Source organism: Porites lutea, chromosome 8 (assembly GCF_958299795.1).
Source record: "Porites lutea chromosome 8, jaPorLute2.1, whole genome shotgun sequence".
Classification (NCBI taxonomy): domain Eukaryota; kingdom Metazoa; phylum Cnidaria; class Anthozoa; order Scleractinia; family Poritidae; genus Porites; species Porites lutea.
Window position 1 is genome coordinate 11,633,981 of NC_133208.1, and position 15,255 is coordinate 11,649,235.

General features: G+C 38.7%; 1 protein-coding gene across 2 annotated transcripts; it reads left to right on the forward strand.

Annotated features, from left to right (window-relative positions):
• The first annotated feature begins 10 nt into the window (after positions 1 to 10).
• On the forward strand, positions 11 to 15,173 carry LOC140946090 (KICSTOR subunit 2-like). Of its 2 annotated transcripts, none has more exons than XM_073395166.1 (13): positions 11 to 95; positions 1,817 to 1,935; positions 4,625 to 4,768; positions 5,083 to 5,246; positions 7,701 to 7,784; positions 7,905 to 7,958; positions 9,149 to 9,287; positions 10,230 to 10,346; positions 10,819 to 10,913; positions 11,494 to 11,656; positions 11,998 to 12,096; positions 13,330 to 13,441; positions 13,545 to 13,788. In XM_073395166.1, exons 1-13 carry the CDS (start codon positions 86 to 88, stop codon positions 13,601 to 13,603), a joined length of 1,359 nt encoding a protein of 452 aa, XP_073251267.1. In that variant the 5' UTR covers positions 11 to 85; the 3' UTR covers positions 13,604 to 13,788. The 2 variants fall into 2 exon arrangements, with proteins under 2 accessions (XP_073251267.1, XP_073251266.1); XM_073395165.1 differs by lacking the exon at positions 13,545 to 13,788 and adding an exon at positions 14,056 to 15,173 and having other exon boundaries at positions 18 to 95.
• The last annotated feature ends 82 nt before the right edge of the window (positions 15,174 to 15,255 follow it).

Sequence of the window (15,255 nt, forward strand, 5' to 3'; positions counted from 1 at the left end):
TATGGCGGCCAGTTAGTCGGAATCGAAATAATTATTTTGTTGGTATTTATAGAAAAAAATGGAAAAAAAGCAATGACTTTTTGAAATGGCGTCAGGTAAGGCCTTTAATTACTAATGCACATAAAATTTGCTGTGTTTGATATTTTCAAACCAAAAATATTACGTTTTTATGAGTGCTTGATCCGAAAGCCTCCTTTCCGGACTGCTTGTACGAGCTTGTCATAAATGCATATTTATGGCCGACCGGAAGTGGATACCCTGTGGAAATCCTTTAGTTACCTTAGGATTTGGTGGAGAAAGAACTGCCCTTTGTAACGGCTTCTGTTAGACTTTCTGGTCTGTTGCTAGATTTGGACGATATTCCACAGTCCCCTTGCACATAGAGTGGAGGCCCTGCCAGGGGGGGGGTGGGGGTCCCATGTCGCCCGTCTGAATTTTAAAACGTCTCGTGTCGGTGTTTATAATGCTTGTCGCTTATTGTCGGCTTTGCCGTCACTGTTGCAATTTGGCCGAGGGAGGTTGTTGCTTGTCACAATTTCGTTTTACGCGCTGTCGCTACTTTTTCGGCCATGTCGCTTGTCGGAATTTACCTTGGCAGGACCTCAGAAGAAGCCAATGTATACCACCATCTGGTCAGTCTGGCTTTTTTTTCTTTTTGAACTAAATGAAAAAATGTCTTTGTAGGAATTTTATTGATTCATGGTGCTATAGATTTTTATTCTGCATGACCGAAAACAGCAAAGCTGTTGTTTTTACTTGACTGCTCATAACTTAATCCATTCAAGAATTTGATGGCAGTAGCAGAAGGATTTACAGATTCAATTTTCAAATAATCAGTTCATTTATAGAGTGCAAGTTAACTTACATGTATAATTGGGGGTATGCTTGACCTGGCTGCTTGACTCTAAAGTAATTGCCAACAAGCAGCCTCGCAAAGACACGAAGCTAAAAGGCGGCAGCCTAATAGAGCTGTGTGGTCTTCAACCAATCGTCAGCTGGGTATTCATTTAAGTTATAGGCGATAGCTGTCACAGTTGCCCCTGCTGGAATTTTTTTTATTGCCTGTCGCTAAGAAAACACAACGCGGTAAAATTGATTGTGTCTTTGAAGCAAAATAATTTAGAAGGCTTCATCCGCGCACCATAAATCTTTGACTATTTAGCTTTAAAAAGCGACCAAATATAAATCTGTAGATTGAAAATTCCGGGACTTAAATATGATTTTTTGAGGATTCTAAATTGGCTTATAAGACCACTAAATTTTATGCAAAATGACATGTGTGCAACTTCGAGCAAAAACACAAACTTCAATATCTCGAAAATTTGCCATGTAAAGTCGGGATTTCAAATTCTTTATGCAGTAGAACAGTTTAGTTCTCTATTTTCAAAAGATAAACTCGGCGCATGTTGTGGGAGAATTGCCGTGCGGTTCCAAACCAACAGCTCCCACGTATTGTGTATAGCCAGCACTTAAAGGGTTGCTTTGTATTTGCTTTAGCAACAGGGGGCCTTTGAGATATGGGTTTTCCCTGTTCACTGAGCGGATGGTTATGCCATGCTGATGAGCCTCAGTAAGGGTGAAACAGCTGTCCATGGCTGCCCCTACCCGCTTGGTATGGTTATGCGCATACGTGAGGTACTGGCCTGGCTGTGGGTTGGTGTATGTATGCCCCTTGCTTTAAGTTTGTACTTTTTTCAGGGTAATTTTCACTTAGGCCATCGAATTATTTGATATTAAATTATTGTAATTCAGGACATTTCTAAACAAATTGAACAGTGCGAGCATATAACTAGTTAGTATATGATTTGTTTTACAGATAAAAGGAGTGTTAGCCCATCTCCAAGCACACCACCAATCTCCAGGGAACAGGCTTTGCTGGAATCTTTCTTCCATGCTCTTAGCCAATTTGCCTTTGACAAAGCTAAAGACCAAGTGGTTAGTCAATTTATATTGATTCAATATACTAGTGTATCTTATAGTAATGTATTATTATAGCCAGTGATCTTGTATTGCTTAACTCTGCCAAGTGGGAGCTCATGGTTCAAAACCCACATCTACACTGTCAACCTGTACACTGACCAGGCTTTTTACAGTGCTGACACTCAAAACCGTGACACTTGGATAAAGAAGATTGTCCAATCTCAACATTTTCTGAAAACAAAAGATTCTCTTGAGTTTTTTTGCAAGCAGACCAACAAAATTTAAGGTTCAACTATGCAACCAGTGAAAACTTTTTTTATAATAAAACCGTTTGAACCTCAAATTAAATGAATGTTATTTTGTAAATTTGTTGAGAAACTTGAGAATCCTTTTGTTTTCAGAAAACATTGTAATTGGATAATCTTCTTCCAGTTGTCCTGAGTGTCTTTACCGTAAAAATATGATTAATACAAATGATCGATTAATACAAATGTATTCGCTTTTTACTGTATGCTCTTAAAAGCGGCATTGATTCTCACACATATGTATAGGCCATACCCTTGTATAGGCCTTATCCTAAATTTTGACCATAATTTAATATTAATATTAATTAATTTCCTCAAGGTCAGATGATTTCATCATAATTGGGAAAAGACTATTAGAATTTTTGAGAATGGGACTGGTATGGGCCATACAAGTATATGGTTATTTCCTTTATTAAAGCTTTTATGGCATCCCTGCCAAGTCTGGCAAAGCCAGTAAATTATTGAAAACCTATAAGTTACATGTAGTGCTCAGTGAATAGGGCTGGAGTCCAGGGATTTTCACCAGCTACTGTACCATGTGCCCAGGGGTATAGCCTCCATTATATACCCTTACACCCATGCATACATGTATAACTAAAATGTGGGGAAAAATATTTTATATTTCCTGAGAAAGCATCTTTTTTATCATTAAATCGGGATGACTGATACATCTTTTGCACTATATTGTGTTTGTGTTAGTAATTTCTTTTTTCCTTTTACTACCATAATTCTGACAGCCATCACTGGCTTTTTTTCCATAAACTCTGTACATTATTGAAAACACTAGAGATAAGCAGGGCAAGAAAGTTTCTTTTCAATTCACTTGTCCCTTGGGACAAGTACAATGTGTATTTTGCTTGTCTGAACCACAAAACTACTTGTCCAAAAATAGACAACCACAACAATACTAAAGGGTAATATATGAACTTCATATTTCATTTTAGCTCGTAGAATTAAAACTAAGAGAACTCCACACATTGAAAAAACATATCTTTTGATACATTTGTTTTAGTCGTTGTGTTTATTCAGGCAGTTTGGGAAGTGGCGGTAGAATTTCTTCTTCCTCTTCCTCTCCTTCTACTACAATTTCTGTTGCTCCACTAGCACTGTCATTTTTCCCCTTTGCAATGCTTATCTTCGCTTTTTTTCTTTTTGGAATGTACAACATTGCTAGTACCATCATCTGCATCATGTGTTTCCGGTGCTGACCTCTTTAAAAAGCTAGTAAGTGTCGACTGAGACAAAGACATGACGCTTAAAGAAAAGCGCTGAAACTCGCTGAAACGTGACTGACAAGCACGTGTGATATCGTGAGCCTGCTATTATGTTGTACAGCAGGACTCACATGGAATTTAATGGCAGCACCTCGCATGACGAAATCAAACTCACAACGTAAACAAAATGATATTTTATTTTACTTTCTGTAAGAGCTACTTATTTTTAGAGCACTTAGGTTATTAATTACGGAAAGAATATTTTATTATATATCCAAAGAAAACAGGTAAGTATAGTTTCTTGACTTTTTTTAAGTTGGACCTCTACAACTCAGTCGTCCATTCGGACAACTGGGATCACGTTTTTCCTTGTCCGAACGGAAAAGTTACCCGTCCCAGACGTTCGGACGGCCCAAGTTTCCTGCCCTGATAAGTGAAAAAAAAAACAAGTTTTGCATTTTCCTGCCTATAAATTTACTGAAAATGTCCTGCAGAAAATGCTGGAAATGGCATTTCTGAAACCCTACTGTAAATTTAAAAATTTTCTGGGGGAGCGTGCCCCCAGAACCGCCCCCCCCCCCCCCTCCTCTACGTTGGGCCACCTTTGGCACTACAACTTTTCTCCCCACATGTGTACACCTTCAAAGTCTCACGCTATGCCCCTGGAGCCTGATACCTGGAAAATAGAATACTGAGTTCAATTCCCGGACTACTTATTGCATATGCCCAGCAACTTTGAACCTCCGAAAATAACTATAAAATGTCACAGGTGTTAGCAAATCCTGAAAGTAGCGATCCCCCTGAAAATAACCACCCTCCGAAAGTAGAGACTTCAAAACTAATTTCCCTTTTTGCAGAAAATAACAGATATGATAGATATCATGAACAAATTAAATGCCACACTAATCTGAGGTTTATTAATGATGATAATTTGACATTCCTGGTCATAACCCTTAAGTACAGGATATAATATGAAAAAGTATTCCTTTCACATTTTTTTGCAATTTTATTTTTTGAAGTGCCCATGTGGAGTACACATTTTAGCCATCCTAAAGTTACGATCCCCCGAGAGTAGCAAGCCTCCGAAAGTAGTGATAGCAGAAGGGTGCTAAATCCAAAATTAACGAGGGTTGTTACTATTGGAACTTTATGGTACTCAATGTTAATGCTGATTTTGCTTTGCAGGAGAAAGAGAAAGAGACAAAACGGCTACCACTTGTTTCAAGTACTCCGTGGTCATTATTACTACAGTCACTATCTCACTTGGCTTTGGCAGAGAAGGCTTATTTTTCTTTACCTTTCATTGCCAAGAAGTTCTTCAGAAAAGATGTATGTTTGAATTATTGCAAGATATTTCTTTGGTGGCCATTCATTATTATTATGTTAACTCTTTTACATCTTAAATCCTTATTGTTATTGTAATAATTTATATTATATAATTAGTACTGTATAAAATGTGAGCAGGAGATGTGTACTTCTGAAATGAAACATTATTAGAGGAGAAAAAATTAGTAAAAAAAGTTAGAAAAAGTATGAAAAGTTAGTAAACAAATATTAATTAAATGAGCAGGAGTTTTATCGTATGATATGATATGATATGTTTTAATTATTTTTAACATCTTTTTTAATATTTTTGTGTACAGTCTGTGCGAGACAGCTTCAAGACTCTAATAACAGAGTTAAAGAAAATAGAAGAGACATCACACACTGCCTCTTCCACAGGGTCCCCAGTTGAAGGAAGTTTGTTGGCAGAGCTGTGCAGACATTTAAGTCAGTTTGCACAGGCTAGGCAGGAATTAATTGACTTGTATCTTTTAGAACTTAGCTGTGTATCAGTATAGGACAGCTACCGCAAAACTGGTACGTACTTTCCTGTAAAAATCAGTAATATACTTTTTTTATTATTCTACTACTACTACTGTAGTTTGACGGAAAGTAGATCTTTATTTGTGCAGCAACCTTAATACTTTTCTCAGAATTTATGCTAGTTGTAAACAGAGTATTGCAGCAGAAGCAAGAAAGGACAGCATGATCAATATTGATGCAAATGTGTTTACTTTTTAGTTTAACATGAATGCTCTTAAAAGCGGCATTAAGTCTCACTTGCTTGGAGATTAGATAAGAAATGAGGAGAGAATTAATTTTACACGAAACAGGATTATTTTACTTGCTCTAAAGGTTTTTCACTTCCTACTTTATTGAGTATTCTACAGGATATTTACTTTTTATATCGTATTAGATGATTTGTTTCTGAATTGATTTGTTACGCATGTTAGTAACGACCAGGGCTGAGTTGCTCAAAGCATGGTTAGCTTTAACCATTGGTTAAGCAGTATCCAAACCAATACGTTGTCAAGGTATTAAACGCTGGTTAACGCTAACCATGCTTCGAGCAACTGGGCCCAGAAATACATCTGCCCTTGCAGGCTATGTGCATGTATAAATACACAGAAATTTGTGATTAACATGATGTGTCATTTCAATCATTGCCAAAAATAAACCGCATGCTCATTACAAGACTCATTTGCATACAATGAAAGACCAGTTAATAGCCTCACCATCAAAGTTTTGCTAATTCAGGTTCTTTTTTTTTTTTCCGACCACTGAAGTATTCATTTGCTCCAAAGTAATCAATGCTTTCAAGCTGTGGAATTTGTTAACCAACCCATTCTAGGAAAGCTCTAAATTGCGTAAGTCTTTCCTACTATCTTTCTTCGCAAAACTTGTGTGGCTTCAGTCATGCAACAATTCTTATTCCTAGTTTCCACTGTCTCCACTAGGAACACCTGGGACCATGACCCCCATTTCTATACTAAGTACGAAGAAAAAAAACGGTTTGCAGATTATGAGTCTTGCTTTTTACGCGAGACAAATAATAGCCTGCGTAGCAGGCGCTTAGAAGTAGTGGGCGAAAAAGAGAACGGGCGCGCGCGAGGGAGACACTCAAGGGGTGAGGGAGCGCCTGCACGGAAGGCCCCCGAAAATCGTTTCAACTCGCACTCTATGAGTGGGGATATTTCCAATTGGTCAAGAGGCTCCCGAGGGAAAAATTAACCGCGCGGGGCGAGAAAACTGTCAATCAATAGTACATGGAGAACGTAGTGAAGATCTTACATTACACCACTAGCTCCTGAAGCCGCTAAATTGTATACAATCGAAGTTCAGGTCTCGGAGGTCACTTCAATCTGGTTTAATGGGACTATGTGGCCGTAATCTCAAAGAAAAGTTGGAGTGTTCAAATGGTATTCACGATGGAAAGAATTGACATCAGATACGCATTAGCAGAAGTGGCGAGAAACAAAAGATTTGTCGAGTCGTGGCAATGAAGATCAGAGGAAATATTCCGTTTGCTCAGGAGAACTTGGCCGCTTGTGTTGTCAATGGAATGTATACCATCAAAACTTGGACATGATTGATGAAATGAAACACTTGCCAGGAGCATGAATTTGAAAAAAACATTTCACTATTGTTAGTATTATTCGCCGTTCGGAGGCGACCTGAGGTCTGTTGTTTATGTCTCGTTACTGCAGTAGAAAACATGTCGGTACAGTTTAGGTCCGCTTAGTAAGACATGTCGGCCACTTAGCGCAGTAAAAGCAATGATCATTTTCCACGTACGCTGTGATCGTTGGTGTCTGTCCAGTTGTGGCTGAGTAAGCTCAGAGAACAATATTTTTAGTTTTTTATAATACACAGCATGCATTCTTTAAAAGATAAGGATTAAATTAACTGCAAAAACCGTGGACGAAGATCCTGCTACCCAGTTTTGACTTTGTTGTTTCCTATTTATTGTGCCTGTGGTTAAAAAGATTTAAAGTTGTGTGTCAGTCAACCATCAGTTTATTGCTCCATCGCTATATAATCAGATAACCCAGCCGATCTTTATATAAACATATATTTAGACCGAAGATAAAATGTACAACACTTTTTGGCGGCACGCTTTGTTTGTGCGAGGTCAGTCGTTTTCTGTCAAAACTTTTGACAGCTCATGCAACGGCTGCCAGGTAATTGGAGAGGGGGCGGGAAACTATTTTTGGGGGCCTTCCGTGCAGGCGCTCCCTCTCCCCTTGCGTGTCTCCTTCTTGTGCGCCCATTTTTTCTTGTGCCCACTACTTCCAAGCACCTGCTACGCAGGCTAGACAAATAACTACAGTGTTTGCACATTTATAATAGGCCACACTCTTGTAAAGGCCTCTTCCCAAATTTTGACCTTAATTTAATATTAATTTCCTTAACCTTGTGACTTGATCGAAACCTTCAGTTATGAAGCTATGGCAACAATGAGTTCTTCAGCAAATGTGAATTGTTTTGATTTATCAAATATGATAGACGAGTTATGTCGAAGGTATGCTCAGTTTCGTGTAATGTTCACTTTGTTGATTCCAACTCATTTTTTTAAAATTGTTTATGTTGGAAAAAGTGAAAGTAGTAATACAGACTCTGAAATTTATATTGAAATTTGCAGACATAACAAAGGTTTTCATCACCCTATTTTGGACTCTCTTAAGTCATGTTTCAGGTTAGTGAGGCTCATTTCAGTTGTTTGTAATATCAAAAGAAGGATTAACACAGTCGAACCTGCATGTGCAACCATCTTTCTTAAGCGACCTCCTCCGGTAAGCAACCACCTATCCAAAACACCAAATTATTCTTGTCAAATCTCTACAGTTGAACCTCTCGTAAATGACCACCCCTCATAAGTGAGTAAAACCACCATTAGGGTGGAAGGTTTAAGAATTTTCCATTGTTTTTAACCTCTTTATTATGCATGGTTTGTTCTCTATGTTCAATCCATGCACTACACTATTCAGAGTATACAAAGAACATCCAGTAACAACATGGACCTACACATATTGTATCTTGGAAATTGCATGCAGTAAATTCTCTTACAAGGAGTGGATATGTTCTTGGAAGAAAATCCCTGTGGTTCATCTTTCATAGGCACCCACCTCCCGTAAACGATCAGTAAATCTTCACATTTTGAGTGGTTGCTTTTGGCAGGTTCAACTCTATTATTGTTAATCCTATCATTATCATCATCATCATCATAAATCATTAATTATCAGTCATTAATCATCAATCGTCATCATCATCATCATCATCATTATGGTATATGGTAAGACCTTGGAAAATTTCTTGTTAATAGGTTTTTGCAGTTGATGGTTTTTTGTTCCAATTCCAACAAAATTTCTTGGAAAAGTACACACTCATTACATTGTTTCCATGGTCTAAATTCTCTTACTGATAGACCTTGGCTCTTGACCAATAAGTATAAAAGAAATTTCTCCTTTATTTAACAATAGCTTAAGTGAATGAGGCTGAGTATGATAATTATGAAGAATTATGCAGATTAAAATTAGGAGGATGGTGCATGCACAGTTGACGGTTCTTTAGTTCCAGTTCCAACAAAATTTCTTGGAAAAGAGAGAGTGTAGAACAAATTAGTATGCACTCATTACATTGTTTCCATGGTCTAAATTCTCTTAGTGATAAACCTTGGCTCGTGACCAATAAGCATGCAAGAAATTTCTCTGTTAATTTAACAATAACTTAACTGAATGAGGCTGAGTATGATAATTATGAAGAATTATGCAGATCAAGGAGGATGGTGCAACCTTGGTAGATAACACTCTGCCAGTTGTAGTATCAAAATCATTAAATGACTGATTATTTTTTTATGTCAATTAAACAGTTTATTTTTGCCTCTAGTTTTGAAGTGGATATTTTGTCCAATTTGCTGAAAGCCCAGTGTGAGATGGCTGAATGGAAATTTCTTCCCTCCCTACTTCACCTTCATGAAAGCAATGTTAAATTGTCCTCCTGGTGCCAAATACTTCCCCCTGTGGAGGTAGGAAAGTGTTTATTTGTTGGTAATGTCATCATCATTATTATTACTGTTATTAGATTATTAGTATTATTGTTGTTGCAGTTTCAGTACCAATGGAATATGCAAGCCATGTTGAATTTACTGTTAATTATAACAGAAACTAAATATTGTCATCACATGAGAAATACATCCAAAATTACATTTAAATCAAAATCTTTAATATGTTTATAATATTTCAATGTAGTTTTTTTTTAGAGTTAACCATGTCTAGTCAAAGGAAATTCTCAACTCACAGGGGATACTTTAGACTGTGAGCAGTCTATAAGTTTTTTGTTGCAAAGTTGCTACAAGAGAAACCCAAGCACGCGAGCACTGCTCGTCGAATATCCACAGGCCTTGATAACAGGGTCTTGTCCGAATCCCTTATTGTAACATTATGTCGTGGTTTGCAATCGCTCTGGCTGAGATAAGAACTACAGATTTTAAGAGAGAAGACGGACTGCAAGCATTCTAGGGACACTTGAACTATTTCTTGAACTATTTCTCTTTTTTCTTTTTAAGAACAGTCAAATGCAAACTATAAACCATAAGACATTAACAATAAAATATATTATCTGTTTTTCAAATAAAATAAACAAAATGTTACTGACTGTAAAATGTAAAAACCAATCAGAAAGACAAGTCTCACTTTTATATTGAATAGATAACTGTATTAACCTTATAAAGTTTTTTGAAAGTAGATCATGTCAGGGAATGATGTACACCAATTCCTTTTGCCTTAGCTTGACAGTTAGCCTGCGTTGCGGCCGGCCCATGCACTCGTCAAAACCAAGAAATGACCAATGATAATAAAATTAGAAAATTTTGGTTCTGAATGGCAGAACTGAATGAAGGTCACTGACGGTTTAGTTTTTATTGATAGCTATGTAGTTGGAATTATGTTTAGTCTTCTTATGATTTTAGCTGTCAGCATCACTCACATTAAAGAAATCCTTGTTTGGAAGTACACAAAAGAAACACATTGAAGCACCTTTTCTGTATCAGTGGCTTGGAAAACTTCAAGATGCCTTGGTTTCAAAGGTAAATTCCGCAGTGGCAGGGGTGTATAAATTCTTCCTCTTCTTTGTTCAGGTTTTGTTTTGTTTTGATTTTAGTCAAGGCCTATTTTTCAAGTCAGTGAAGTAGTGCTTTAATTCTACAAATTTTTAGACAAGGTATTGTTCACTATTAAATGGTAAGACAGATTGTCACAGGGAATGTTTTAATCTTATTGGTTCTTTTGAGAACAATACATTATTACATAGTTTCAACAGAAGACTAAAACTTTATCCCCACTTATGATTTCAACATACTGTATTTATAGCGATTGTAAGTTGCCATCTTGAGTTGCCATCTTTTTTTGGTGCTCAACAAATTTAAGGGATGGGTATATAATAAAGAGGGCACCATAGTACGTCATTTTTTAGCCATTATCTCTTCGTTTTACAATGATTTTTGTTCAGTTGTGTGCAATTCTATACAAATTCATGGTTTCTTTTTTCCTCCCTTTTAGTTCACCCTGTATTTCTACACCATACTCGCGAGACAAACCGCGCCAGTAGACATGAAGTCCTTAACATCACGTGCCAGTGTTGATTATGTAGGCAGGTAAATGCTTTCAAAGGTACTTTGTTTTAATAGTGGTGGTCGTGGGTAGGGGGGGGGGGGGGGGTAACCATAATTTACCAAGAAGTGCTCCTCTTGTCCTATAGTTGATACATATGATACATTTCTTTTGTTTATATCCTCAAAACTGGGAGCCAATAATGAATTTAAATATATCAAAAATGGTCTATTTTAGTTTCTTGTGACGACACGAATAACGTAATGACAAACTCCTAACAAGAGTTTCTTCATTACAAAAAGTGCCTTACTCACTTTTAAACCCTAAGGAAAATATCTTAAAGCCAAAACCAGAAGAAAGTACACAATACCAAACTCCATGGTCAACTCCGCTGTCCGCGGTTACTGTCCGCGGTATGGCCAGTACCTTACGCATGCGCACAGACATGTCACCCGCGCAGTGGCAACCATGGACTGAGCTGCTTCGTCCTCATTGGGACTCATCAGCTGGGCGTAGCCCCAAGCTAAGGCCTAGAGACAGTCCTTTTGGTTAACCCGCTTGGGGCTGAGGAGAATTATTTCGCACCTTCGTGAAACCGTGGTACTTCTTATTTTGTTCTTGTAGAATTGCAGCGTTTATCCGTCGTTCGGACGCTTATAATGTGTCCATGCTGTTGGATACTCATAACTTGGACCTTTATCAAGGGCACGGATATCATTTGCCGCAGGACGTCAAAGAAAAACCCTTCGGCTTGGGAGCTTTTCCGGCCATATTCTCATTCCCTGGCGTAAGTTAACTTTCTACATATCAGATGCTGAAATGTCAAAAGCAATATGATACAACTAAACCTTCCGAATTTATATTCCCCCTATATTTAGTAGAACAAATTATGTTTACACTGTCGAGGCATCTATAAGGTTTGGTCTGACCGAAGTTTGTTGTTGTTGTTGTTGTTTTGTTAAGTTACTGTCAATGCGAAGCTGAGACGAAAATCTCGTACTTAACGATAAGTAGATACACATCAGCGAGGAAGGTCTATTTTTTTCCTCTTGTTTTTATTGCTGGCTCGTCTAGTAGCTATTTTCTTCTTGATTTTTCTATTTTTATGATGTCCGTTTCTTTTTGTAGGAACAACCAGTTGAACACTGGCCGAACATTGTATCTATAATCCTCGACAAAGTCCAAGAACTAAATTCTCTGGACAAAATCGTGTACTTTTTTGATATTGTAAGTCCCTTAATTTAATTGGTAAAAATGAATTCTTATTCGAAGTAGTTTATTTACCACGCCCCGGAATTTGTCTTGTCTCGTAGAGTAACATGCTTGCGAGAAGATCCTCAACATGCCGCAAATGCACCAATGTCTGTGATAAATATCTGTCCGAAGTTAGAAATCGTTCGTCTCTTTCCGACGACAGGAAAGTGATAAAAAGCTCTCAAAGCATGCGTTGTCCTTTTAATCATGTTAATTATCATGAGGTCTTCACATCACAAACTATCAAAGGATAAGACCAACTTTATTTTACTGGGGTAGCACATTTTTAAAGTCATCCTACTAAATAAACCTGTAACCTGAGAGCAAACTCGATTAACTCTCACGATTTCTAAAATAGAACGCCCGTCAGGTCAAAAGCTAAAGAAACCTCTGATTCTCTCGGAAATTTGTTTTGGTTTGGGAGGGAACCCGGCCAACTGGACCCTGAGAAAAACCTCGAGAGCAAGGCGGTGAAACATATCCCAACTCGTACTTGTCAGGGCCAGCTGAACTTTCACCACAGCCATGCATAGACCTGAAATATGATCGCGTTTTTTCGACCACTGGTGGGCCATGAAAATCGCGGTTTAGTGCAGAGAAAAGAAATGATCAAATGTTGAATTAGGGCTGTTCGAAAGAGGTGGTCGTTTAAAGGGAGAGGGGTGGGTAAGACGGAGTTTTACTATTCCAACCGACTCCTCCATCTATCCCTACCTCCTATATGACATTAACAACATCAAGTTTGGATGAGTAGGATTTGCTTAATAATCCAGATTTTTGTTTCCGATCACTTTCATTCTTCTTGTGACCATTAGCATCAATTACTCAGCGAGATAGCCTGTGTACAGATCCTCCTCCCCTCAGGCAAAATCGGAGAAGGGATTTTTCCTGAGGGGAGGCGGGGTGTGTACACAGGCTAGTTCTAGGCTTTCGGATAGTGCAGTGCGGCGCTAAGTAAGAGAGTGGGAAAAATATAAGAAGAACGAGAGGGAGAGGGAGGGTCTCACCTCCTACCCCACCCCCTCGCCGTTTTTTTCTGCTCGCATCTCCTTTGCGTCGTCCCCATGATCTTTGCGTCGTCCCCATGATCTGAAACCCTAGAACAGGCTACCAGCGATATTGAAAAGGGAGAGGTTAGATAACGATCACTATCTGGCTAAGCTGTTCTCTACGATTGTAAACTGGTAATGTCTATTTTCTTCACAGCGCGTTCAGAGTACGTACTTCTTAACGCGCGTGGATCCACGCACGACATTCGTGGTGATTTTTAACAGCAAAAGGTCAGAGAAAGACTCTTACGTCACCTCGTTTCTTGGCGGTAAGTTCAGGAACCTTGGTAAAATGTTTCACCGTGTCAAGAAATGATCTATTGTACCGACCTTAATTTGCCCATCATTAAAACATTAGTTCTTTTGTTCCAGGTGACACCTTCCCAGACCGACCCCAGGCTTGTTTGAATAATTGGAAACCTTCAGCGTGACTAACTTGCGTACCACGGGGGATGGGGCGTGCTAATTGAACTGTGAGGATCTGACAACAAAGAGACCTTTGCTTTGATCCTTGATGCTTGTCTTACTCTCAACATTCTGTAATGTTTCCTTCACGACTTTTCCAACAGAAATAAAAAAATAATAAAAGCGAAAAAAAAAAACACAGATGAGAAAAGCGGATAGAAAGGGGAGAAAAGAATACGACAAATATTACTTAGTGCGCATGCATGGTGTTAGTGCCTTCAATCTTGGGGATGGAGAAGGGGGGCAAATCCGTTTATTTATTAGGCTAAATTGTTTTTCAAAAACCCAGTGTCCCAATTTGTCTTAGATCTCAGTGGCACTGAAAAAACACAGTTCACTAGTGATGCAAATTCCATTTCCTGATTCCGAATTCCCGCCAAACTCTCTCGTCTTATTTTTTTGCTATTGTTCTCATTAGAAACGGCCACCCTCCTTAGAAACTCGAAAATTTTCGCCATGCTGAAGCAGGGAGGAAAGAGTTAAGGGCAGACTTCTGAACATTGTTGATTTCCAAAGAATTTTCTTGGTATTCTTGAACGAAAAGTGGCGTCGCAAGTAACGATGACCAGGTGAATCATTCCTCATCCCCAGTCTACAACGCGCCGGGCAAAGCGAAGAGAGCGGCCTTGAGCAGAAAACGGTATGGTTACACTCCAAACGGGAACACAGTGGTCTGCGTTGTTTCTTGCCACCAAATGTGTACATGGGTTTATCTTTATGACAATAAGATCTACTCAGGATTAGCACGCATTTTCTACGCACTGTTCTTCAATTCTTGTGTTACTGACTAGAAAAATTTGTTCCGCAATCAAAGCCTTTGTAACCTTTTCTTTTATTCATACGACCCATATACGTTGGTTTATGAACTAGTGAAAAGGTATTCTCCTGCCTGACGCACGGGAAGGAGCTTTGCGTAACCACCGAAATAATGGTGCTGTAGATGTCTGGGTGATATGGACAATTAGTGCTTCCGACAGACTGATTAGTCATTTATTTATCGACAAGCAATTCTGCCCGGTGCAAGCATTCCACACACTGGAGTGTCAGCCGTCGATAATTAAATCAAGACAGGGAGGACTTGATAACCAACTGCTCACTTTGCGTGCTCATAGCGCATAGCGCAGCACGTTTTTAAAGTGGCAAACGCAGACAACTAAGAGACCACATGTAGGGAAAATGGTGAAACAGACAGTTGTCGAAAAAACGACAAATTTCAGCGTTTAGTTGTCGACCACTCGTCTCACACGCAGCGATAAGAAATACACGTAGCGACAATACGCGACAACGAAATAGTCTGTGACCGTGAAAACCCTAATGGACGCTTGTCATTCCAGCGCTGAGTTAATAAAGTTAAGACGTAAGCCTTTAGTCTGACACTCAAGTCTACTACGTTTGAGACGAGAGTGTAGTTGTGGTCATTGAGGCGCGCTGAAGGTAATGTCGTACCCAGATCTGTTGTTAGAGAGCTTAATATTCTGAGACGAGGACGAGTTCGAGTACAAGATTTTCTCAATACTGCGTGGTGCCCACTCGTGAACCAGCGTTATTTTGGCGGGAAAAAGTTCTACTACGAGTTTTAGCGAAAATGTCGTAGTTGGTGGGAACAAGTTATCAAATG